We start from the raw sequence: 27194 nt of genomic DNA, 5'->3' as shown, positions 1-27194 counted from the left end.
TCCAGTAAATACATTTTATTAATGTAAAAAAATAAAAATAAAAAACTGATGGAGCAAAAGTATATTCCCTGTGCTATTCTTGACAACATAGAGAATGTACAGTACAAATAACATGTTACATTTGTCATAATAACATAGAAATGATAGAGACGTGTTTACATGAAACTAAAAACATAAAACATGGCTCCAAGACGTTGAAATCAAAAATGCCATAAACTGGTTCGGCACTGACTTTAAAAACATGTGATCCTGCATCCACATATCACAGTTTGATCAGTGATACCCATATTGATCACCATATCACAAACATTGACCACCAAATCACATGTTTTTGCTCTTTTAGAGTCCTCTCTCAGCATCATGTTAATTAATTGGCCACCAGGGTTGGGGTCAATTCGCTTTTCACTCAGCCAGTCAATGATGACAAAAAATACTTATTCGAAAATAAACAGCACTTTTCAAATCACAAATGTAACTTCAAATGGACGTAACAATCTGACTTTCTGAATGTAATTGATCCTGGTCCTGATGAACACTCCAACTTGACTAGGCCGAGCCATGTGTGGACAGACTCAGGCATGGACAGTTTCATAGTGGATCCTCAGGGAGTTACTGTTGTGGAAAGTCCTGTTACAGCGAGGACAGCGGGACCGTGGGTTGGGTTTCTTGAATTGGTGGACTTGTAGCAGATGTCTCTTACGTTCAGCCATGGTCTCAAATTGCTGAACACACCTGAGGCATTGGTACTTCTTCCCAGGGTGGGCGGACTTCCTGTGGCTGATCAAGATGGGGTGACAGCGGAATTTCTTGCCGCACTCTTCGCAGCTGAGCGGTTTCTCACCTGTGTGGATGCGGAAGTGTTGAACGAGGCTCATCTGTGAACTTAGCAGCTTTTTACACACTGTGCATTGAAACAGGCCGTCTGTTTCTGTCATTTGCTTCCGTTTGCTGTTTTCCTTTGCACGTCGATCGTCTTTGCTCTTTGACTTAATGGCAGGTTGCTGCTCAGCACCGTTAGCAATGGGATCCTCCACTGGTGCAGTCCAGGAGAGGTATCTGCTGCTCTCCTCACCTCCGTACACATCCGCATGGGCTTTACGCAAATGTAATATCAGGAACTGCTTTACACGGAACCTCTGCCCACACTGGTTACAAGGGTACGGTCTCTCACCTGTGTGAATGTGTTCGTGGTCCTGCAGGGATTTTGCAGAAGTGTACTCCTTATGGCAAACTTGACAAGAATAAAGTTGTGGATGTGTGCTGCCTTTAGGGGAGCCAGCTTTGTTGTTGGGGGAGGTAGGTTTGTCTTTGGGGGGTAGAGGTTTGGCCTTGCTGGAAGAGAGAGGTTTGTTGTTGGGGGAAGTAGGCTTTGTTCTGCTGGGGGAGAGGGATTTCACTTTGTGGTTGATAGAGTTCAACTTTTCTTTGACGTTAGAGCAAGGTTTGTTCTTTTCTGTTTTGCCGTGGCTGTTCAATGTGTGCACACGGAGTGCACTTGGGTACGGAAACTTTTTGGGACACTTAGGACATTTGTATGTCCCCTTATTATGAGACCTCATGTGCACAGAAAGACCAAACTCTCTGTGAAAGCCCTTCCCACAGTATTTGCAGCAGAAACTCTTGTCAGTTCCACTGGTTGTTGCTTCTTCCTCTGCACTAGGTTCCATTTTTAAATGCTTTCTTCTCCTTCCTACCTTCTTTTTCACTATGTCACTCGTTTTCCCATGTGTCCCCTCTCTGTGTTTGCTTTGTAAGTCACAATCTTTTCCACGTCTTGTGCTGTGCCTCAAGACATTCTTATCTAATAAGACGCTGCTCTGGGGTTCCGGATTTTCTTGTTTGAATGTGCACAACAGACTACCATGGGTCTTCCTCAGCCCCCGCCCCCGCCCTACTGAGCCACAACCATACCCTGACCAGGCCGCGCTCAGTTCAGGTATGTCTTTTAACCGTCTGTTTAACAACCGCTCCGCAGCCGACCCTGGAGGAGAGAGGAGCGGAACGAGCGGGATCAGTAATGATGTCCTGTACCAGGAGCTGAATTACAATTACGAGGGGCAAGGATGATTTACTCTTACCTTTTCGTGGAGGACTCCTGGCTAGGGCTGTCAGCAAGTGGTTATCAAAATCTTCAGCCTGCTAAAACACAGACTCATAATGAATATGCTCACAACCAAAAACGCCACCAAAGTACTACTAAAGCAAACATTTAAAGAGTGACTTTGATGATAAAAAATATTAAATCATGGAAATCCATGTTCCATCCAATGTTTTAGGCTTTGTTATAGTGAAAAGTCCATTTATTTAGACAGTTTGTTGCAAAAGTGATATATTTAGGTGTTTTGGGAGCGAATCTAGCTCTTTTTGCCCCTCGCAGTTCAACTCTGATGTAGAGGTGCCTTAAGAAGGTTCCTCTACGTCATCTCAAGGGAGGGGTTTGGTTTGAAATGTACTCCCTTCTAGATGTGCTGCGTGGTACCACGTCATCTCAAGGGAGGGTTTCGGTTTGAAATGTACTCCCTTCTAGATGTGCTGCGTGGTACCACGTCATCTCAAGGGAGTGGTTTGGTTTGAAATGTACTCCCTTCTAGATGTGGTACCACGTCATCTCAAGGGAGGGTTTCGGTTTGAAATGTACTCCCTTCTAGATGTGCTGCATGGTACCACGTCATCTCAAGGGAGTGGTTCGGTTTGAAATGTACTCCCTTCTAGATGTGCTGCGTGGTACCACGTCATCTCAAGGGAGGGGTTCGGTTTGAAATGTACTCCCTTCTAGATGTGCTGCGTGGTACCACGTCATGTCAAGGGAGGGTTTCGGTTTGAAATGTACTCCCTTCTAGATGTGCTGCGTGGTACCACGTCATCTCAAGGGAGGGGTTCGGTTTGAAATGTACTCCCTTCTAGATGTTCTGCGTGGTACCACGTCATCTCAAGGGAGGGGTTCGGTTTGAAATGTACTCCCTTCTAGATGTGCTGCGTGGTACCACGTCATCTCAAGGGAGGGGTTCGGTTTGAAATGTACTCCCTTTTAGATGTGCTGCGTGGTACCACGTCATCTCAAGGGAGGGGTTCGGTTTGAAATGTACTCCCTTCTAGATGTTCTGCGTGGTACCACGTCATCTCAAGGGAGGGGTTCGGTTTGAAATGTACTTCCTTCTAGATGTGCTGCGTGGTACCACGTCATCTCAAGGGAGGGGTTCGGTTTGAAATGTACTCCCTTTTAGATGTGCTGCGTGGTACCACGTCATCTCAAGGGAGTGGTTCGGTTAATAAAAGCAGGTGACAGCGCACCTTATTTGGTAATGGTTTTGGTAAGTGGAGTGTGCCAATATACACTGCTCAAAAAAATTAAGGGAACACTTAAACAACACAATGTAACTCCAAGTCAATCACACTTCTGTGAAATCAAACTGTCCACTTAGGAAGCAACACTGATTGACAATAAATGTCACATGCTGTTGTGCAAATGGAATAGACAACATGTGGAAATTATAGGCAATTAGCAAGACACCCCCAATAAAGGAGTGGTTCTGCAGGTGGCGACCACAGACCACTTCTCAGTTCCTATGCTTCCTGGCTGATGTTTTGGTCACTTTTGAATGCTGGCGGTGCTTTCACTCTAGTGGTAGCATGAGACGGAGTCTACAACCCACACAAGTGGCTCAGGTAGTGCAGCTCATCCAGGATGGCACATCAATGCGAGCTGTGGCAAGAAGGTTTGCTGTGTGTCAGCGTAGTGTCCAGAGCATGGAGGCGCTACCAGGAGACAGGCCAGTACATCAGGAGACGTGGAGGCGGCCGTAGAAGGGCAACAACCCAGCAGCAGGACCGCTACCTCCGCCTTTGTGCAAGGAGGAGCACTGCCAGAGCCCTGCAAAATGACCTCCAGCAGGCCACAAATGTGCATGTGTCTGCTCAAACGGTCAGAAACAGACTCCATGAGGGTGGTATGAGGGCCCGACGTCCACAGGTGGGGGTTGTGCTTACAGCCCAACACCGTGCAGGACGTTTGGCATTTGCCAGAGAACACCAAGATTGGCAAATTCGCCACTGGCGCCCTGTGCTCTTCACAGATGAAAGCAGGTTCACACTGAGCACGTGTCAGACGTGACAGTCTGGAGACGCCGTGGAGAACGTTCTGCTGCCTGCAACATCCTCCAGCATGACCGGTTTGGCGGTGGGTCAGTCATGGTGTGGGGTGGCATGTCTTTGGGGGGCCGCACAGCCCTCCATGTGCTCGCCAGAGGTAGCCTGACTGCCATTAGGTACCGAGATGAGATCCTCAGACCCCTTGTGAGACCATATGCTGGTGCAGTTGGCCCTGGGTTCCTCCTAATGCAAGACAATGCTAGACCTCATGTGGCTGGAGTGTGTCAGCAGTTCCTGCAAGAGGAAGGCATTGATGCTATGGACTTACACCGTTCCCCAGACCTGAATCCAATTGAGCACATCTGGGACATCATGTCTCACTCCATCCACCAACGTGCCGTTGCACCACAGACTGTCCAGGATTTGGCAGATGCTTTAGTCCAGGTCTGGGAGGAGATCCCTCAGGAGACCATCCGCCACCTCATCAGGAGCATGCCCAGGCGTTGTAGGGAGGTCATACAGGCACGTGGAGGCCACACACACTACTGAGCCTAATTTTGACTTGTTTTAAGGACATTACATCAAAGTTGGATCAGCCTGTAGTGTGGTTTTCCACTTTAATTTTGAGTGTCACTCCAAATCCAGACCTCCATGGGTTGATACATTTCATTTCCATTGATAATTTGTGTGATTTTGTTGTCAGCACATTCAACTATGTAAAGAAAAAAGTATTTAATAAGAATATTTCATTCATTCAGATCTAGGATGTGTTATTTTAGTGTTCCCTTTATTTTTTTGAGCAGTGTAGTTTGCGTTATGCTTCCTTGACTAGACCTCTGACTTTACACAAAATTGAAAAGACACTAAGGCATATTTCCATATTTGACCAAATTCAACATTTTTCCTGACTGTTTCATACACATCTATGAGCTACTACGAAGAAGAAAAAAGCATGTAGGCAATAAGGATTATACGTTTATATTCGTAGCTACATCCATCGTAACGAGAAATAGATGACAATGGTGATCATCTCAACTTGTATTTTTTCCCAACTGCTATGACAGAATGGTGGCGCATTGTGAGATTTAATCCCACATGGGGCAGATATATATTTAAAAAAAATACTTTATTTACAATATTCATCCCGTGCCAACACACTTCTAATTCTGAAAAGTGTAAGCATACTTGTGAGAAGAGTTGCCCTTGTAGTAGTTGTAGGTTTTTATACAGTACCCAAGACCAATCTGTGAGTTAATTTGACCATTGGAAAAAGAGCTACTGCGTAAATACTGCAATGCTAGTTGGATTAAATTGAGCCCCTAATCTTAATTTTCAAGGTAATGATTGCACTTTTCTTCCCAATACAATAACACGATAAACATGAGGCCACATTTCATGGGGATTCAAACTTACACCGCACCTTACCACTGTGAGCGAACTGTCCAGAGCCATATTTCTGTGATGCACATAATTGTATTATCAGAGCATGCCAGTTGACATCTGGTAAATATGCTTTAATGAGAAAGTGTTTGGATCAGGTACAACTACATTTACCCACCCCGATTCCCCCAACCTGAATGTATTTCTTGAAAATGTGTTGGGCAAAGGCTGAAATTGGGGTTGAGTTACCCTTTAACCTAATTAACAGAAGACATGTTTTTGTTCAGCCGTGTGCTACATTTGGGTGTGACTATTTATTGATTCAGGTTTCCCACACCGGACAGGTAACTGACCTCTTGTTTGATGTTAGGGATGCGCCAGAGAGACACACTCAGTGGTCGCAGGTCCACCCATGGCCACTCATTTTCCTTTTTGATCTTCGAGGGTGGAATTAAAGAATCTTCTGACTGAAGGGGCTCGCACCAATCGGGTACTGCATAGAAACCCAAAAATTGAAATGTAATGACACAGAAAAATAAAGCTCAGCTGACACCAACTGGGAGGTGAAAAAAATGCATATCATGTCTACAGTTATCAAGACCTGAAATTGTATGTTGCTATTTGTCTACGCAATATCAAGTTACCTTCTTCTTCTATATCAGCAATTGTCGTCACGTCAGTGACTGTTTGCCCAGAGGTGTTGGCAGCCGTACCATTCAACACCTTTATTTTTCCACCCTCCTTCAACCTTATCTCTGCCAGCCTCAGCTTCCCCTTCAATGCTGAGATCTCCTCTACACTCCGCGTGAGCTCTGCCTGCTGCTCACTCAGACTGCCCTCAAAGATCTTGGAGATCTCACACACTGCTGCAGTGAGCAGGGAGTCCATGACGGAGGACAGCTGCAACCTGAAGGTGTTCTGCACCTTCTCCGACATCTTTAATCTCCCTGGCTCAGGTTTGTGTGACGTCACCCAGGTTCTAGAGTTGGAAGCTCAGCTGTCAATCATGACGAATCATGTACACATCAGGAGGTTAAACAGGACAACAGTAAAGTTACAGTATAGTAGACTAACGTTGTATTCAAGATCAGGATGTTTTGGGGCATATTTGACCACGTAAAAAAGGTAAAGATTCTAACTTTAAACTGAAGAAAATACTGCTGTGATTGTTTTCAAACCAAAGAAACGATGCTGATTAGGGAGTGATCAAAGAGGTCTTGCAGAAGGTGCAGCTTTAATGCGATGCTTTTGTTAACACTTTTTCATCAACATAACATTTATACCTCAAATACCTTAGTTATTTAACTATAATAAAAACGGATATATCCGGATTTATGTCGATGTAGCTACAGTAACGTTACACGACTCGAGATGAAGACACTGTGGGCTAGGACATGCGAGTTTAACATGTCTTGTGTCACATAGATAACTCTATAAACGTATATACATGCACATTATACTGTTTTTAATGTTGTTGTCATTTGCAAAGGTGTATGCATTGCTTACAGACGAGCAAGTCCAACACAACATGCAGTGAATGTGCATTGCTAGCTAGAGAGCTAGCTGGGGGGGTCCGCGCGCGAAAATGTAAACATGACAGGCACATTGATAGCAGTCAGTCGGTCAGCACGAACCTGCTAAAACAGCGGTCTCTAAAACAACTGACTCTGTTTGCTTGGTCTTCGGCGTATTTTGGTGTATATCTTCAACGTATGGAGCATGCAATATAAACCATATTTACTTTTGTTAGAACTGTCCGCTGCTGTGCAAATGCTCGAATTAGCTACCACACCAACATTTTCCCGAGAGGACCTCGCCTCTCGGGCCAACCCTCGCGATTTTCCATATCCAATAAGTTTCCAATAGGGTCCAGCTGCGACGTCATCTCTCAGAGCAGTCATCTCTCAGGGTCTCTCTTCTTCTTCGATGAGGTTTAACCGCGGTTGGCATCCAATAAATGTTGCATTACCGCCACCTACTAGACTGGAGTACAACTCCCTTATACTTTGTTTGAACAAAATAAACAAATACTCAACCATCTAACACAACACTCACAAAAAATAAAAATAACACCACCCTACTCCACTATTTAAATGTATTTAGTCCTACCTCGGGCAAACAACCTGAAAGGATGGGACACCACCACTTAACACACCCTGTAACTCTTCTGATGTCAAGTCTCGCACACCCAAATACTTCTCTGCAGCTGCCACCACAACCTCAATTTTCTGCAACTTACATTCCATCCCTGCAGTACAGTTGATAACCATTGCTATAAATTCAAAAAAATCCAATCCTACTGAAAGATATATCACTTGTACATATCTACAACTCACACCACTCCTCTCAGGATCGCTCCTCCTTGACCCATTCTCCTCAACTTCCTTCACTCCCTCGGCATACAACTATTTCTGCACTACTCTAACCCTGGAAACCTCAACCTGCTTCTCTCACGCTGATCATTTCTGATGCCCAGCCCCATGGGCACCACTGCAATTAACACATACCACTACTTTCCCCAATGCTACACATTCCTTTGTTTCATGCCCTGCTGCACACTTCTCACACCTTGGAACCTCCCTCCTACACACTGCTGCCACATGCCCATAAGCTTGACACCTGTAACAATGTAATGTGTTCGGCACAAAAGCTCGCACAGGTCTGTGACATCGAGGTGATAATACTGCGAATACGCGGGAACTCGTAAATCTTTTTCTTTGAGGAGAGAATCTCTGTCAAAAGTATTTATTTCCCAGAGGAAGATATCTGTTACTCTATGGGCCGTTGTGGTTTGGACAAGGCTACTTACATTTAAACTATTTTACTTTTAAGATGTGTGTGTGTGTGTGTATGTCACAGTTACACCGTTTGACCAACAATTTAAGAAAGGATGAGAATAACTTATTTACAAAGTTTTATTCCTCTCAACATTAAATGAATCAGCAACTATAGATACATTGAACATAGTACACGTGGGCAGTTATCCCCCCCTGCTTCATGTCTACCTACCAAAGGTCTACCTTGCTGCATGAATCTGTTCATGTATTTTCAGGTCCACTCTAGAATAGAATCTGTTCCCACAGTCCGTGCAGTTGTAAGGCCTCTCTGCAGTGTGAAGGACCCGGTGTTTCTCCAAGCCGCTCTGAAGGCTGAAGCTCTTCCCACACTGAGAGCAGCTGAATGCCCTCTCCCTCGTGTGGCGCTGCATGTGTACCCTGAAGTGGCACATGTACACAAAACCCATACCACACTGGGAGCAGGTGAAGGCCTTCTTCCCTGTGTGGTGGTACTTCTGGTGGTCTTTCAGGTTTCGGAGCTGAGGGAAGCTCTTCCCACAGTGTGGGCAGCTGAAGGGTTTGACCCTCAGCTGTGCCGTTGTGTTGATGCTTTCGAGGGCCCCCACAGCATGCTCTGTCCCCTGTGTGGGTATCACTGACCTTGAAAGTAGGAGCTGCTCCTTCCTGATCCATGGTGTTGGAGGTAGTGGAGGCTCCCTGGCCAATGGTGCTGGAGGTAGAGGTGGATGCTCACTGTCCCATGGTGCTGGAGGAAAAGGCTCACTGACCCATGGTGCTGGAGGAAGAGGCTCACTGGCCCATGGTGCTGGGAGTGGAGGTGGAGGCTGAGGCTCACTGGTCCAAGCCCCAGCATGTGAGCTCAATCTCTGCAGACGACTCAGGCTCACTATGGAGGCATCTGTGGATGTGACCATCTGGGTAACCAGATCCTCCCAGTCATTGGGCTCTTCTTTGATATGGACCACATGGGCCTCCCTCTCGTCCATCCTTTCAGAGACACAGGAAGAGCTGGGTGTGGCCATTTCCTGTGGACATTCTCTCTCTGGGAGAGCGCTGGGTCCACCTGACTGGAAGATCTCCTGTTTGATAACACAACCTTCCTCTGCTCCTGAGGATGGAACAGAAATAAGTTATAGATCCTATATCAGGTGTGTGTGTGTGTTAGTCTGATTAATCAGGCTGTAATACACAATTAATTGGTAGATACAGCCTGAAACTAATGCCTGCAAAACTGTGTAAAATGCTCCTTAAAAGCCAGAATAGTGAATACAATTACATTTAAACTCTAGCGGTTGTCTGTGTGGTTTGTCCTTCAGCTGCTCAAAATTTGAGACAAAATATACACAGTTAAGTGCTCATTTTTTTAAGAGTTGGTAGGTATATGGTCAGTAGGTATATGGTTCAGTTCAGCACTGAAGTAAAGTTAGTTTTATATTCGATATTCGGTTCTCTCATCAATAGCTACTGAACCAAGCATGCCATGACAATGAAAGAAAATATTATAAAAAAAAAAAGAAAGTGTATTGTTCTCCATCCCCCCCTGATTCAGAATATAAACATTTTATACCAATGAAAATAACTTTACCTCTGTGCCGAACCAAACTATATACCTACCGGCTCTTTAAAGTCGGGTAAACAATACTGTTCTGTGGATATTTTGTCTCAATTTTTGAGCAGCTGAAGGACAAACCGCACAGAAACCAGCACACCCTCCGATGAACCATCAAAACAGGCAAAGCGCCAATACAGGACTAAGATCGAATCCTACTACACCGGCTCTGACGCGCATCGGATGTGGCAGGGCTTGCAAACTATTACGGATTACAAAGGGAAACCCAGCTGCAAATTGTCCAGTGACACGAGCCTACCAGGAGCTAAATGCCTTCTATGCTCGCTACAAGGCAAGCAACACTGATCCATGCATGAGAGCACTAGCTGTTCCGGACAACTGTGTGATCACGCTCTCCGTAGCCGATGTGAGTAAGACCTTTAAACATGTTAACATTCACAAGGCCGCAGGGCCAGACGGAGTACGAGGACGCGTACTCAGAGCATGCGTTGACCCGCTAGCATGTGTCTTCACTGACATTTTCAACCTCTCCCTAACCCAGTCTGTAATACCTACATGTTTTAAGCAGATCACCATAGTCCCTGTGCCCAAGAACGCCAAGGTCTAAATGACTATCGCCCCGTAGCCATGAAATGCTCTGAAAGGATGGACATGGTTCACATCAACACCATCATCCCAGACACCCTGGACCCACTCCAATTTGCATACCGCCCCAACAGATCCACAGATGACACAATCTCTATTGCACTCCACACTGCCCTTTCCCACTTGGACAAGAGGAACACCTATGTGAGAATGCTGTTCCTTGACTACAGTGCAGCGTTCAACACCATAGTGCCCTCAAAGCTCATCACTAAGCTAAGGACCCTGGGACTGAACACCTCCCTCTGCAACTGGATCCTGGACTTCCTGAGGGGCCACTCCCAGGCGGTAAGGGTAGGCAACAACACATCCGCAACGCTGACCCTCAACACGGGGGCCCCTCAGGGGTGTGGGCTTAGGGTTGTGTGCTTCCCCTCCTGTACTGAAATCAAATAAAATTGTATTTATCACAACAGGTGTGGACTAACAGTGAAATGCTTACACAACAACACAGAGAAAATAAAATATTGAAAAATGTAAAAGTAAAGCACATAATAATAAATAGATACACAATGAGTAATGATAACTTGGCTATAGGGTACCAGTAGAGTCAATGTGCAGTGGTACACGGTAATAGATGGAAAATATGTACATTTAACTAGGAATAAAATTACAGATAGCAAACAGTACCCGCAGCAGCAGCATATGTGATGAGTCAAAAAAGTGTGTGGGGAGGGCGGCGGTATACCGTATTTTATGACATACCTGTATTGATGCAGGTACCGGTTTGGGTTTTTACTTTACCTTCTATGCCAATATTTGAATATTTAGTTTGTTAAATGTGATATGCCATGTGTAATGTCAATTTTTATAGTTTACTTCACTACTTGAGTCGTCTTTCTCCACTCTTTCTCTCCCTGCCACTTTCCACACAGACTCCGAAGCCACTAGCTAGCAGTCAGCTATCCTTTGCTAGCGGTCATCAGCTACCTTGATCCCGGACAACTCTCGCCAGTCTGTACAGCGTGACTCAAACCAGAGCAAGTCGGACTTATTCTTCTCTATCTCCAGATTCCTACCGCAAGCTCTGAACTTTTTTATTTTATGATCTTTTTTTATTTATTTTTTCCACCTGGAATTATAGCAGCTAACGACCCCTGAACGCACAGCCGCTTTTCTGCGGCCTGCTAGCTATCTTAAGCACATTGGACTGCTGACTTAAGAGGCCCTTCGGACATATTTCTTCCGCCACTATACATATTTTGCCAATTGGCCTGGTTTACCACACGGAGCCCTGCTGATCGTCCGCTGATGTAACTGCACGAGGGGGGCACAACAGACTTCCCACCGTCACGTCATCCCTCTAAGGCCTTTCTGTTAGCCTGCTAGCCCCGTGCCGCTAGCTGCTTGAAGTCACGCACTGGACTTGTATGATTACCCGGCTACGCATGCCTTTCCCTAACGTCACCATGCCGTGTCGATTGCTGTTCTGGTTTGTAACTATTGTTTTATTTCACTGTTGAGGCTCTAGCACTGCTCAACACGCCCCGGCTAACAATTTAGTTCCACCCCCCACACACGCTGTGACATCACCTGGTTTAAATGCTATTTCTAGAGACAATATCTCTTTTATTATCACTATATGCACAAGTTTACCCCCACTGTATTCACATCCTACTATACCTTTGTCTGTACATTATGCCTTGAATATATTCTACCGTCCCCAGAAATCTGCTCCTTTAACTCTCTGTTCTGAAAGTACTAGGCGTCCAGTTCTGTTAGCCTTTAGCCGTACCCTTATCCTACTCCTCCTCTGTTCTTCCAGTGATGTAGAGGTTAATCCAGGCCCTGCAGTGTCTACCTCCACTCCCATCCCCCAGGCTCTCTCATTTGTTGACTTTTGCAACCGTAAAAGCCTTGGTTTCATGCATGTTAACATTAGAAGCCTCCTCCCTAAGTTTGTTTTATTCACTGCTTTAGCACACTCCACCAATCCGGATGTCCTAGCCGTGTCTGAATCTTGGCTTAGGAAGACCACCAAAAACCTTGACATTTCCATTCCTAACTATAACATTTTCCGACAAGATAGAACTGCCAAAGGGGGCGGTGTTGCAATTTACTGCAAAGTTAGCCTGCAGAGTTCTGTCCTACTATCGAGGTCTGTACCCAAACAATTTGAGCTTCTACTTCTAAAAATTTACCTTTCCAGAAACAAATCTCTCACCGTTGCCGCTTGCTATAGACCACCCTCTGCCCCCAGCTGTGCTCTCGACACCATATGTGATTTGATTGCCCTCCATCTATCTTCTGAGCTCGTGCTGCTAGGTGACCTAAACTGGGACATGCTTAACCATCCTACAATCTAAGCTTGATGCCCTCAATCTCACACAATTTATCAATGAACCTACCAGATATAACCCCAAATCCATAAACACGAGCACCCTCATAGATATCATCCTAACTAACTCACCCTTCAAATACACCTCTGCTGTTTTCAACCAAGATCACTGCCTCATTGCCTGCATCCGTAATGGGTCTGCGAGCAAACGACCACCCCTCATCACTGTCAAACGCTCCCTAAAACACTTCTGCGAGAAGGCCTTTCTAATCGACCTGGCCGGGGTATCCTGGAACAACATTGACCTCATCCCGACAGTAGAGGATGCCTGGTTATTCTTTAAAAGTGCCTTCCACACCATCTTAAATAGGTATGCCCCATTCATAAAATGTAGAACCAGGAATAGATTGTGCCCTTGGTTCACTCCAGACCTGTCTGCCCTTGACCAGCACAAAAACATCCTGTGGAGTTCTGCATTTTCATCGAATAGCCCCTGTGATATGCAACTTTTCAGAGAAGTTAGGAACCAATATTAACAGGCAGTTAGGAAAGCTAAGGCTAGCTTTTTTAAACAGAAATTTGCATCCTGCAGTACAAACTCTAAAAAGTTCTGGGACACTGTAAAGTCCATGGAGAATAAGAGCACCTCATCCCAGCTACCCACTGCTCTGAGGCTAGGAAACACTGTTACAACTGACAAATCCACTATAATTGAGAATTTCAATAAGCATTTCTCTACGGCTGGCCATACTTTACACCTGGCTACCCCTACCCCGGTCAACTGCCCAGCACCCTCCACAGCAACCCACCCAAGCCCCCACCATTTCTCCTTCACCCATATCCAGATAGCTGATGTTCTGAAAGAGCGGCAAAATCTGGACCCCTACAAATCAGGCGGGCTAGACAATCTGGACCCTCTCTAAAACTATCTGCCAGAAATTGTTGCAACCCCTATTACTAGCCTGTTCAACCTCTCTTTCTTATCGTCTGAGATTCCCATAGATTGGAAAGCTGCCGCGGTCATCCCCCTCTTCAAAGGGGGAGACACTCTAGACCCAAACTGCTACAGACCTATATCTATCCTACCCTGTATCTCTAAGGTCTTCGAAAGCCAAGTTAACAAACAGATTACTGACCATTTTGAATCACATCGTACCTTCTCCGCTATGCAATCTGGTTTCCGAGCTGGTCATGGGTGCACCTCAGCCACGCTCAAGGTCCTTAACAATATCATAACCGCCATCGGTAAGAGACATTACTGTGCAGCTGTATTCATCGACCTGGCCAAGGCTTTTGACTCTGTCAATCACCACATTCTTATTGGCAGACTCAACAGCCTTGGTTTCTCAAATGATTGCCTCGCCTGGTTCACCAACTACTTCTCTGATAGAGCTCAGTGTGTCAAATCGGAGGGCCTGTTGTCCGGACCTCTGGCAGTCTCTATGAGGGTGCCACAGGGTTCACTCTCTTCTCTGTATACATCAATGTCACTCTTGCTGCTGGTGATTCTCTAATCCACCTCTACGCAGACGACACCATTCTGTATACTTCTGGTCCTTCTTTGGACACTGTGTTAACTAACCTTCAGATGAGCTTCAATGCCATACAACTCTCCTTCCGTGGCCTCCAACTGCTCTTAAACGCAAATAAAACTAAATGCATGCTTTTCAACCGATCATTGCCCGCACCTGCCCGCCCATCCAGCATCACTACTCTGGACGGCTCTGACTTAGAATACGTGGATAACTACAAATACCTAGGTGTCTGGCTAGACTGTAAACTCTCCTTCCAGGCTCACATTAAGCATCTCCAATCAAAAATTAAATCTAGAATCGGCTTCCTATTTCGCAACAAAGCTTCCTTCACTCATGCTGCCAAACATACCCTCGTAAAACTGACCATCCTACCGATCCTTGACTTCGGCGATGTCATCTATAAAATAGCCTCCAACACTCTACTCAGCAAACTGGATGTAGTCTATCACAGTGCCATCCGTTTTGTCACCAAAGTCCCATATACTACCCACCACTGCGACCTGTACGCTCTCGTTGGCTGGCCCTCGCTTATTATGCAAAGCAATAATTTATTAGCCCCATGAAGTAGCTAAGAGAAAACATGCAATCAAACCAAAGCTTATAGGGTCCCGTAGGAAATACTTACCAAAACTTTAGTTCCTACCCTGTCACAATAACTGCTCCCTGGCATTTTAATTCGTTGTCCACTCAAACAACGCTGTATTCAAAGTGCCCACTATTATATTCTAATTATAGAATTAGAATAGTTATTCTATTTCTATGATTCCAAAAGTTTTGCTCTAATTCACAAGTCAAATCGCAATTGCAACATTTGGTTGAAAATAAGTCCTAGATTATTTGCCAATATCGTGCAGCCCTACGTGACAGTGTGGAAGTGATCTCTATTGAGCAGTGGTGTAAAGTACTTAAGTAAAAATACTTTCAAGTACTACTTATTAAGTATTTTTGTTGGTATCTGTACTTCACTTTTCATTTTTGACAACTTTTACTTTTACTTCACAACATTCCTAAAGAAAATACTGTACTTTTTACTCCATACATTTTCCCTGACTCACTAAACACAAATGCTTTGTATGTAAATTATGTCTGAGTGTTGGGGTGTGCCCCTTGCTATTCGTAAATAAAAAATTTAAAAAGAAAATGGTGCCATCTGGTTCGCTTAACATAGGGAATTTGAAATTATTTATACTTTTACTTCTGATACTTAAGTACATTTTATCAGTTACATTTACTTTTGATACTTAAATATATTTAAAACCCCAAACTTTCATCTTTTACTCAAGTAGTATTTTACTGGGTGACTTTCACTTTTACTTGAGTAATTTTCTATTAACAGATCTTTACTTTTACTCAAGTATGACAATTGGGTACTTTTTCCACCACTGCAACTGAGTGCAGGACATGCAGAAATGATAAGTGCTGAAATTTGTTTTGGTTGAAGCTGAATTGAATAGTATAAAACAATCAGAATGGAGAAATACTAATTGAAATCACTTAGAATGTATGTGTTGACACCCTAGGATCACTCACTACTCATGAAGCAAATGTAGAACTTCTATTATTCAAAAACTAAAAATACTCTTCAATTTAAAAAAATATATACTGTGATATAATATTTTGTCCATATTGCCCAGCCCTAAAACTTGGTTAATAAGTACCGCTTTCCATGCGGTAGCATAAGGCCTTCCTCTGACATCATCTGGTATAAAGATCCTGACTGGAAGGGAGCTCGGCCCAAGTGATGTACTGGGCTGTAAGCACTACCCTCTGTAACACCTTGCAGTCAGATGCCAAGCAGTTGCCATACCAAGTGGTGATGCAGCCAGTCAAGATGCGGCAGGGGGGGCACATGGGGCGGCAGGGTAGCCTAGTGGTTAGAGCGTTGGACTAGTAACCGGAAGGTTGCAAGTTCAAACCCCCGAGCTGACAAGGTCGTCTGCCCCTGAACAGGCAGTTAACCCACTGTTCCCAGGCCGTCATTGAAAATAAGAATTTGTTCTTAACTGACTTGCCTAGTTAAATAAAGGTATATATAAAATAATATATATTTTAAATAAAAAAACATGTGCTTGATACCATTCCTCTAATTCCGCTCCAGCCATTACCACGAGCCCGTCCTCCCCAATTAAGGCGCCACCAACCTCCTGTGGTTTGGACCATGATAGATCCTTAGTGATGTGGACACTGAGGACCTTGAAGCTCTCCACCTGCTACACTACGGCCCTGTCGATGTGAATGGGGGCTTGCTCGGCCCTCCGTTTCCTATAGCTCCTTTGTCTTGCTCAGATTGAGGGAGAGGTTGTTGTAATGGCACGACACTGACATATTTCTGACCTACTGCCTATAGGCTGTCTTATCGTTGTCGGTGATCAGGCCTACCACAACCGTGTCAAGCAGCTCAACCACTGGGGCCAAGCGCCCTGCCCTCCAAGACCTCTTTACCAGGCAGTGTCAGAGGAAGGCCCTAAAACTGGTCAAAGACTCCAGCCACCTAAATCATAGACTGTTCTCTCTGCTACCACATGACAAGTGGTACCAATGCACAAAGTCTGGAACCAACAGGACCCTGAACAGCTTCCCCCCGCCCCCAAGCCTTAAGACTGCTTAAGAGTTAGTCCGGGTAGCTATTGGGTAACTATTTTGCTATCCTGATTAGTGTTGTCACGATACCAGAATTTTGACTTCGATACCAGGTTTAGTATCACAATACTCAATACTTCACGATACTCGATACCACAAAAAAAAGGCATATTAGCCAAAGTCACTTGATCCAGACAGAGCAGTAGCTGAGTTTCTGTTTAATTGTTGGGCATTTTTTTCAATATCATTATTATATTAGAACATTTTTACATCATTTTTTTAGAGCCATGTTTGCATTAATTGAATCAATTTGACTTTGTTTTTACCAATCTAACTACAAACAACATAATGGTAATCATTTATTTGAATGGTAAATCTCTATTTACACGGAATATTCTGACTCATCATATATGCTGCTGCAACGGTTGATGGTCTGTCAGTTTATTCCGAGTTATATGTACATATCTACCTCAAATACCTCATATCCCTGCACATTAACACGGTACTGGTACCACGTGTATATAGCCATGTTATTACCTCGTACCCCTGCACATCGACTCGGTACTGGTACCCCTTGTTTATAGCGAAGTTATCGTTACTCATTGTGTATCTATTATTACGTGGTACTTTTTATTATTATTTGCAAATGTTATTTCTCTCTGCACTGTTGGGAAAGATTTGGAAGCATTTCACTGTTAGCCCACACACCTGTTGTTTACGAAGCATGTGATCAATAGAATTTAGATTTTAATTTGAGTACATTTAAATGACATTTTATTCATATTCTGGCTTGTAAGGAAAATGTACACGATTTTGCAGGTATATGTTTCAGGCTGTATATACCAATTAATTGTGTATTACAGCCTGATTAATCAGACTGTGTGTGGGTGTATATATATATATATATATATATATACACACACACACACATCTCCTCACTCACCTAACAGAGCCTCTTCCCTCTCCTCAGTGTCTCCAGCACAACCACATCTTCTACACATCCCCCTCTGCTCTCTCTGTTCCCTCTTCTTTTTCTGCTCTCTCTCTTCAACTTCCCTCCTCTTCCTCTCCTCCTCTCCGTCCCTCCATCTCTGCTCACACTGCTGCAGCCTCTCCTTCAAGATTTCCACTTCCCGCTTGCTCCCAGTCACTTCCTTCAGGAAGCTGTCCTTCACCAGCCGAGTGATCTCATGCACAGCAGTTTTGAGGACCGTTTCCATGACTCCATTGAGCTGGTACTGGAAGGTGAGGATGGCCTCTGACATAACTGCAACAACATCAATCCAACACTGGAAAATCAACCCCCCTTCCCTTATTGGTACCAGTCCCAGAGTTCACAGACTTCTATGGATGAGCTGCCCCCCTTGTTTCCCAGTTTGGTTCACTATAATGGAAAGACTTGGATTTAGCCTCCTCCAGATCACACCAGTGCCCAGTCAGGTATCTCTTCCTCCTAGAAACAGGGGCAAACTGTCAAATACACCAAATGTGGTCTTGATGTGCCTCAAATATCTTGTCAGTTATAGGCAGCTCACTTACCAATGATTTAGCGCAGCAACATGCTCGTAACTAACAAATTAATAAACCCGTACACCCTTTTTTACTTGTGGGTAGGTGGTATGATGTATCAAACTTGCTAGCTAGCTTTAGCTACAGATAATAACACAGTGTAGTACTGCAGAAGGTCTGCCCATTTCACAAAATATTCTTACCACTTCCCAAACGTTGTTGTTCGTCATAAAAATCAGCTAGTTACAAATATCCTCTCTCTCCTAGAACTGTACACATACGTATCAAAGACAGGTGGCTAGCTAGCTACTGGAATAAGCTAACAGCTACTAGATAGACGGTTATAACAAAGATATAACTAATCCAAGAAGGTTCAGTGTCTTTTAGAGTGTGAGCAAATGAAGCATAGTGGGCAGATCAAGCAAGGAAGAAGGGCAAAACCAAGCACGAGCTAGCGATATCCTATAGGCACGTTGTAGCATTATTTCCGTATATCCGTTAGGGAACGCCCCTCTGTGAAGTGCGCGTGTGCACAAACTCGATTCTACCTTACATCGAGTTATTTAAAACGAGTGCATGTTGTCAAAGCGTCAAGTCTATAAAACCTAGTGCACTGTGTTCGTAACAGATTTTAGTTTTGAGACCAGTTTCATTGATTAGAAAATCAGACCAGTTTAACCTAGCTCACACTACCCGCAACTAGACTTCATCTCACTACCATATTTGGTGGTGAGAAAACGTTCTAAATGGATGCTTCACCTTTATAGCCGCTGTGACGTGTCGGGTTACCTCTTCTGTCTTTGGCTAGACTGGAGAAGGTTGGATCCCGTCCCTTTGCTCTGACATCGAGGTGATCATACTGCGAATGCAATTGCGCAGAACTCGTACATATTTTTCTTCAATGTTGGAAACTCTGCCATAGTAACATAACTTCCTCTGGCAAATAACTACATTTATGTGCCGTTTTGATTAGGACAAGGCCACTTACTTATTACTCTTTTACTTAAGATAAGTCTTTGTGTATGTATGTAACAGTTAACACCATGAACAATAAGTTATTAAGAAAGGATGAGAATAATTTATTCAGTGTTTTATTCCTTTCAACATTAAAATGCATCAGCATTTGAACATAGTATACATGGGCAGTTATTTCCACCCTCTAATTTTCCAAATTAACCTGCTCCACCTCAAAGGTCGACTTTGCACTGGATTTGTTCATGCCTTTTCAGGTCCGATCTAGAATAGAATCTGTTACCACAGTCCGTGCAGTGGTAAGGTCTCTCTGCAGTGTGAATGACCCTGTGTCTCTTCAAGCCGCTCTGAAGGCTAAAGCTTTTTCCACACTGAGAGCAGCTGAAGGGCCTCTCCCCCGTGTGGCACTGCATGTGTACCCTGAGGTGGCACATGTACACAAAACCCTTACCACACTGGGAGCAGGTGAAGGCCTTCTTCCCTGTGTGGTGGTACTTCTGGTGGTCTTTCAGGTTTCGGAGCTGAGGGAAGCTCTTCCCACAGTGTGGGCAGCTGTAGGGTTTGACATGTGCCGTTGTGTTGATGCGCAGGCCGTTGGGACTGGTCTCGAGGGCCCCCACAGCATGCCTTGTCCCCTCGTTGGGTATCATTGACCTTGGGAGAAAGTGCTGCTCCTTCCTGGTCCATGGTGTTGGAGGTAGAGGTGGAGGCTCCCTGGCCAGAGGTGCTAGAGGAAGAGGTTCCCTGGACCATGGTGCTGGAGGTTGAGGATCACTGGCCCATAATGCTGGGAGTGGAGGCTGAGGCTCACTGGTCCATGCCTCAGGATTTGAGCTCAATCTCTGTAGACGACTCAGGCTCATTATGGGAGAATCTGTGGATGTGACCATCTGGTTTACCAAGTCCCCCCATTCATCAGGTTCCTCTTTGATATGGACTACATGGTCTTCCCTTTCTACCATCCTCTCAGAGACACAGGAAGAGCCAGACGGGGCTGTATCCTGTGGACCCTCTCCCGCGCTGGGTCCATCTGGCTGGAACATCTCCGGTTTGATATCAAAACCTTTCTCTGCTCCTGAGGACAGAACCAAACACAGTCAGAGATTCCATATTGTGTGTGTGTGTGTGCGTGTGTGTGTGTGTGGATCTCACCTAACAGTCTCTCTTCTCTCTCCTCAGTGTCTCCAGCACAACCACATCTCCTACACACCCCCCCCTGCTCTGTCTCTTCCCTTTTCTTTCTTTGCTCTTTCTCTTCAACTTCCCTCCTCTGCCGCTCCTCCTCTCCATCCCTCCATCTCTGCTCACACTGCTGCAGCCTCTCCTTCAAGATTTCCACTTCCTGCTTGCCACCTGTCACTTCTTCCAGGAAGTGGTCCTTCACCAGCCGGGTGATCTCATGCACAGCAGTTTTGAGGACCGTTTCCATGACTCCATTGAGCTGGTACTGGAAGGTGAGGATGGCCTCTGACATAGTTGCAACACTGGAAAATCCAATACCAGTCCCAAAGTTCACAGCCAGTCTTCTACGGATGAGCTGCCCTCTTTGTTTCCCAGTTTGTTTCACTACAAGGGAAAGACTGGGATTTAGCCTCCTCCAGATCACACCAGTGTCCAGAGAGTGAGGGATCTTCCTCCTGGAAACAGAGGCAATCTGTCAAATACCAAATGTGGTCTTGATGTGGCTCTAATACCTTGTCAGTAATAGCAAGCACACCTACCAATGATTTAGGCCAGAAACATGCTTGTAACAAACAATTAAGAAACCCTTACCTACAGTGGTTTACACAATACCCCATAATGACAAAGCTAAACTGTTAAAAAAATTTTTTGTTGCAAATAAAAAAAATAGAAATACCTTATTTACATAAGTATTCAGACCCTTTGCTATGGGACTCGAAATTGAGATCAGGTGCATCCTGTTCCCATTGATCATCCTTGAGATGTTTCTACAACTTGATTCGAGTCCCCCTGGGGTATATTCAATTGATTGGACATAATTTGGAAAGGCACACACCTGTCTATATAAGGTCCCTCAGTTGACAGTGCATGTCAGAACAAAAACCAAGCCATGAGATTGAAGGAATTGTCCATAGAGCTCCGAGGCACAAATGTGGGGAAGGGTACCAAAAAATGTCTGCAACATTGACGGTCCCCAAGAACACAGTGGCCTCCATCATTCTTAAATGGAAGAAGTTTGGAACCACCAAGACTCTTCCTAGAGCTGGCCGCCCAGCCAAACTGACCAATCGAAGGAGAAGGGCCTTGATCAGGGACTTGATCAGGGAGGTGACCAAGAACCCAATGGTCACTCTGACAGAGCTGCAGAGTTCCTCTGTGGAGATGGGAGAACCTCCCAGAAGGACAACCATCTTTGCAGCAGTCCACCAATCAGGCCTTTATGTAGAGTGGACAGACAGAAGCCACTCCTCAATAAAAGGCACATGACAGCCTGCTTGGAGTTTGCCAAAAGGCACCTAAAGGACTCGGACCATGAGAAACAAGATTCTGTGGTCTGATGAAACCAAGATTGAACTCTTTGGCCTGAAAGTCAAGCATCTCGTCTGTAGGAAACCTTGCACCATCCCTACGATGAAGCATGTTGGTGGCAGCACCATGCTCTGGGCATGTTTTTCAGCGACAGGGACTGGGAGACAAGTCAGGATGGGGGAAAGATGAAGTGAGCAAAGTACAGAGATCCTTGCTGAAAACCTGCTCAGGACCTCAGACTGGGGGTGAAGGTTCACCTTCCAACAGGACAACGACCCTAAAGCACACAGTCAAAACACAGGAGTGGTTTCGGGACCAGTCTCTGAATGTCCCAGTCAGAGCCCAGACATGAACATCTCTGGAGAGACTTGAAAATAGCAGTGCAGCGATGCTCCCCATCCAACCTGACAGAGCTTGAGAGGATCTGCAGAGAATAATTGGAAAACTCCCCAAATACAGGTGTGCCAAGCTTCTAGAGTGTCATACCCAAGAAAACTTAATGCTGCAATCGCTGCCAAAGGTGCTTCAACAAAGTACTGAGTAAAGGGTCTGTGACTAGGGGGCAGTATTTTCATTTTTGGAAAAATAACGTTCCCGTAGTAAACGGGATATTTTGTCAGGACAAGATGCTAGAATATGCATATAATTGACAGCTTAGGATAGAAAACACAAAAGTTTCCAAAACTGTAAAAATATTGTCTGTGAGTATAACAGAACTGATGTTGCAGGCGAAAGCCTGAGAAAAATCCAATCCGGAAGTGCCTCATGTTTTGAAAGCGCTGCGTTCCAATGCGTCCCTATTGAGCAGTGAATGGGCTATTAACCAGATTACTTTTTCTCCGTATTCCCCAAGGTGTCTACAGCATTGTGACGTAGTTTTACGCATTTATGTTGAAGAATACCCGTAAGCGGCTACATTGAGCAAGTGGTCACCTGATGCTCATAGTGATTCTCGCGTAAAATACAGAGGTAGCCATTAATCCAATCGGTCCTACTGAAAAACGAATTGTCCCGGTGGATATATTATCGAATAGATATTTGAAAAACACTTTGAGGATTGATTATAAACAACGTTTGCCATGTTTCTGTCGATATTATGGAGCTAATTTGGAATATTTTTCGGGGTTTTCGTGACTGCAATTTCCGGGCGATTTCTCAGCCAAACATGAAGAACAAACAGAGCTATTTCGCCTACAAAAATAATATTTTTGGAAAAAAGGAACATTGGCTATCTAACTGGGAGTCTCGTGAGTGAAAACATCCGAAGCTCATCAAAGGTAAACGATTTAATTTGATTGCTTTTCTGATTTCCGTGACCAAGTTACCTGCTGCTGGCTGGACAAAATGCTATGCTAGCTATCGATAAACGTACACAAATGCTTGTCTAGCTTTAGCTGTAAAGCATAATTTGAAAATCTGAGATGACAGGGTGATTAACAAAAGGCTAAGCTGTGTCTCAATATATTTCATTTGTGATTTTCATGAATAGGAATATTTTCTAGAAATATTTATGTCTGTTGCGTTATGCTAATTAGTGTCAGTCGATTATTACGCTCCCTCATGCGGGATGGGGAGTCATACGTAGATGTGATATTTCAGTTATTTTTAATACATTTGCAAACATTCCTAAAAAATATTTTTGCTTTGTCATTATGAGGTATTGTGTGTAGATTGAGGCAGGAAAACAATTTAATCAATTTAGAAAATGTCAAGGGGTCTGATTACTTTCCGAATGCACTGTACATCGCTTTTGGCTGTGGCTAGGTGTACCAAATAATGCATTTCTCAAGTTTTCTAGTTTCTAGTTAACGTAAACTCACCCCATTCCGTACAAATGTGCGCAACTGCAAATTTCAAACAAGGCTACAAAGAAAACTAATGGGACTGAAGCGACTGGGTTGACTTCCAAATCGGGGGCATGAACTAGGTTTCTATTCAAGCGTTGATCGACATGGTAATGGCTCTATAGTATTGGAGAAAAGTTTTTAAAAAACGGACCCTCCGTAACATCGTGGCGTGTCATGTTGTAATGTACAGCACGCATAAAGCAACTATTTATGTCTTACAATCTCTCTCCATCAGGTGTAGCACTTCTATCATCCTTTTAAAAACAAGAAATGGACAGTAACAGGTAAGGGGGATTCCTAGTAATTCTTTGCATCATCGTTGCATGCATCATCATTCTCAAAGCCGCTGTTTACGTCTAAGATCACTTTAGCACATCCCTAAAAAACAGATTCAAATTCGACACAAACCTTCAAATAGGTATGTAATGACATATTATATAAAAACTCTTTATAGTGTTTTATTTACATTTTAGAGGCGATAAGGTGATAAGTAGGACAGATCGATTGGGGAAAAAAACAATTTTCCCACACCACATCTCTCCTTCTCACTATCACGCATTAGTTTCCCCGCCATTAAAAAAAAAGACCCGACGGGGCTCATTGAATTATGCAGAAAAGGGTAGTGTTTAGGTCATGTAATTGATTCTGTTGGAAAGGGGAGCAATTGTGCTTTACAATGGTATTGACATTACAGTTGATCTGGAAGTATTACGTTTTTGGGGCGCTAAAATAAGGGCAATTGTACAGACCAAGGCGATGTACGAGAGTTTACGTTAGTAGATGCTTTTGGCAACGCGTGTTGTGACAAAACGTCAAGGGTCATCCTATTAAACACACTTTCCAAACGTGGGACTGTTGTTCACCCACTCCCTCCCTGTTTACCTCATGTCGAAATAAAAGTCCTGCAAGCGCGACATATGTGGATAAATAAGGAATAACTTGTGGGCTAATTTTATTTTGACATGAGGTAAGGTTAGGCAGAGGAAGACCCACGTTTGGGAAGTACATTTAATAATAGGTTCCTTTAGATATATATGTCTCAAATTCCCCCGTCATAATGACTAACCATCCTGCCCACCTCCACAGTACGTTTAACTGGAATTCTATTTAACTCCTGGCACGGACCGTTTTTGTGCAACCCGATACTGTAGAAAGCAATGTGTAAATACACCCGCGTTGCTAACAAGACCTAGCTAAACAGCTACTGATAGTAACACGGGGTTGTGTAGCAGCTTTCTGACAATTTGACTCAAATATATATACTTACCACTTTCCAAACGTTGTTTTTTGTTGTGCTAAAACCCATCAACTAGTTACAAACATCATAGCTATGTCTCTTATAACTATACACAGAGGTAAAGGAGAAAGGTAGAAACTGTATTTTTTAAAGATGTCACGTTTTATACCGGAACTCCGAGGCATGCGTAGAAATCGATAAGCAGTTTATTTCGAAGCAGTGTGCTGTCGCTTGTATCGCTGTGTAAGAAGCACGTGATCAATGACGCCCGAAGCTTCGTTTTGTCGAACAACCACGTAACATGCTGACCAGACCCAACACGTCACGTGCGCGAGCGTCGCAAAATGAATGTAGAAATGCATGTTATTCAATTATTGCACCCACACTGCTCGAGTACGCCAACGAGCATCTGCGTTTCCAAGGACTAAATATAACTCCTTTCTATTTCTGACGCAAATCGCGCTGAAAGTCCTGCCTCTACCATTTCCTCATTGGTTTATAGAAGCAGGTACCCACGTGCCATCTCCTCCCACCTGGGTGATTGAAAGACGAACTTTATTGCGGGTTGTCGTGGTAATACAATGAAAGTTTAGATGCATCATATAAGTTCAAAGATGAAAAAGCCTGGAAGGAGGAGTGATGACTAGAAACGATTCGGTTGGCCGTTTTATGTGTGGATTAATTGTCGGAGTAGAGGTCCTTGTGCATTTCAGGTAAAATAACAACTTGATGTTTATATCCCAGGACAAATTAGTTAGCAACAGCAAGCTAGCTAAATAGGACAAATTAACGTTAGCTAGCAAGTGCAAGCTAACTAGCTAAATTGCCATACATGTTTAATGCTTTTCGACCTGTCCCCAAATGAATGTCATTGGTTCAGAGTCTGTTTTGATATTTTAACCTGCTTTGTCTCCCTCAATGTGAGGAAGACAAAGGAGCTGATTGTGGACTACAGTAAAAGGCAGGCCGAACAGGCCCCCATTAACATCAACGGGGATGTAGAGGAGCGGGTCGAGAGTTTCAAGTCCCTTGGTGTCCACATCACCAACGATCATTGTCCAAATACACCAAGACAGTCGTGAAGAGGGCACGGCAAAACCTTTCCCCCCTCGGGACTGAAAGGATTTGGCATGGGCCCCCAGATCCTCAAAAAGTTCTACAGCTGCACCATCGAGAGCATCCTGACCAGTTGCATCACCACCTGGTATGGCAACTGCTCGGCATCTGACCGTAAGGCCCTACAGAGGGTAGTGCGTACAGCCCAGTACATCACTAGGGCCAAGCTTCCTGCCATCCAGGACCTATATAATAGGCGGTGTCAGAGGAAAGCCCATAAAATTGTCAGATTCCAGTCACCCAAGTCATATACTTTTTTCTATGCTGCCGCATGACAAGCGGTACCGGAGCGCCAAGTCTAGGACCAAAAGGCTCCTTAACAGCTTCTATCCCCAAGCCATAAATACAATTAATCAAATGGCCACTGGACTATTACGTTGACCCCCCCCCCCCCCATTTGTTTTGTACACTGCTGCTACTCATGGCTTATTATCTATGCATTGTCACTTCACCCCTACCTACATGTACAAATGACCTCAACTAACCTGTACCCCCGTACACTGACTCGGTATATAGCCTCGATATTGTTATATTATTGTGTTACTTGTTATTGTGTTACTTTTTATAATTTTTTGAATAATTTTTTACTTTAAAGCTTCGTTTCCCCATCACTACTGTATATTAAAGCACAAATTAATCATTATAGCTAAACTAATAGCTAACTAACTAGACTGGTTGGGTTCCGCACCCCCTGATCTGTGACATAGAGGTGATCATACTGCCAATGCGATTGCACAGATCTGGTACATATTTCTTCGATTTTAGAATCTCTGTCTAAAGCACAGTACCAAATGTATTTCTTTGCCAGAGTAAGTTACTCTATGGGCCATTCGGGCTCAGACAAGGCTACTTGCTTATTGCTCTTTTACTTTTAAGACATCTGTGTGTGTATGTAACAAATAACACTGTGTGACCAATCATTTATTAAGAAAGGATGAGAATCATTTATTTATAAAAATAGTTTTATTCCTCTCAACATTAAATTAATCAGCAACTAATAGATACTGTCCTACTATCCAGGTCTGTACCCAAACAATTTGAACTTCTACTTATAAAAACCAACCTCTCTAAAAACAAGTCTCTCACCGTTGCCGCCTGCTATAGACCACCCTCTGCCCACAGCTGTGCTCTGGACACCATATGTGAACTGA

At 44.1% G+C, this 27194-nt stretch overlaps 3 protein-coding genes across 13 annotated transcripts; all 3 read right to left on the bottom strand.

Moving 5' to 3' along the window:
* Window positions 1-7510, bottom strand: LOC109905087 (zinc finger protein 69-like). 9 transcript variants are annotated; one of them, XM_020502254.2, is made up of 5 exons: window positions 7104-7510; window positions 6114-6448; window positions 5823-5962; window positions 2079-2139; window positions 1-1981 (listed from the first exon to the last, which is right to left on the bottom strand). In XM_020502254.2, the coding sequence occupies exons 2-5, from the start codon at window positions 6403-6405 to the stop codon at window positions 573-575; spliced, it is 1902 nt and encodes a 633-aa protein (XP_020357843.1). In that variant the 5' UTR covers window positions 6406-6448; window positions 7104-7510; the 3' UTR covers window positions 1-572. The 9 variants fall into 9 exon arrangements, with proteins under 9 accessions (XP_020357843.1, XP_020357844.1, XP_020357845.1 ...); XM_020502255.2 differs by having other exon boundaries at window positions 6114-6466; window positions 7211-7510; XM_020502256.2 differs by having other exon boundaries at window positions 7211-7510.
* An 824-nt stretch (window positions 7511-8334) lies between these two features.
* LOC109905084 (zinc finger protein 517-like) lies at window positions 8335-18981 on the bottom strand. 2 transcript variants are annotated; one of them, XM_020502243.2, is made up of 3 exons: window positions 18585-18981; window positions 17816-18325; window positions 8335-9375 (listed from the first exon to the last, which is right to left on the bottom strand). In XM_020502243.2, exons 2-3 carry the CDS (start codon window positions 18135-18137, stop codon window positions 8486-8488), a joined length of 1212 nt encoding a protein of 403 aa, XP_020357832.1. In that variant the 5' UTR covers window positions 18138-18325; window positions 18585-18981; the 3' UTR covers window positions 8335-8485. The 2 variants fall into 2 exon arrangements, with proteins under 2 accessions (XP_020357832.1, XP_020357833.1); XM_020502244.2 differs by lacking the exon at window positions 18585-18981 and adding an exon at window positions 18412-18565.
* Window positions 18982-19454: 473 nt separating this feature from the next.
* Window positions 19455-25341, bottom strand: LOC109905085 (zinc finger protein 250-like). 2 transcript variants are annotated; one of them, XM_020502245.2, is made up of 3 exons: window positions 24958-25341; window positions 20506-20990; window positions 19455-20428 (listed from the first exon to the last, which is right to left on the bottom strand). In XM_020502245.2, exons 2-3 carry the CDS (start codon window positions 20825-20827, stop codon window positions 19569-19571), a joined length of 1182 nt encoding a protein of 393 aa, XP_020357834.1. In that variant the 5' UTR covers window positions 20828-20990; window positions 24958-25341; the 3' UTR covers window positions 19455-19568. The 2 variants fall into 2 exon arrangements, with proteins under 2 accessions (XP_020357834.1, XP_031645807.1); XM_031789947.1 differs by having other exon boundaries at window positions 25097-25334.
* Between the last annotated feature and the right edge of the window lie 1853 nt (window positions 25342-27194).

The sequence above is a fragment of the Oncorhynchus kisutch genome, linkage group LG15 (genome assembly GCF_002021735.2).
Source record: "Oncorhynchus kisutch isolate 150728-3 linkage group LG15, Okis_V2, whole genome shotgun sequence".
Taxonomy (NCBI): domain Eukaryota; kingdom Metazoa; phylum Chordata; class Actinopteri; order Salmoniformes; family Salmonidae; genus Oncorhynchus; species Oncorhynchus kisutch.
The sequence above is the reverse complement of the archived record's forward strand: the minus strand, read 5'-3'. Positions and strand labels throughout refer to the sequence as shown.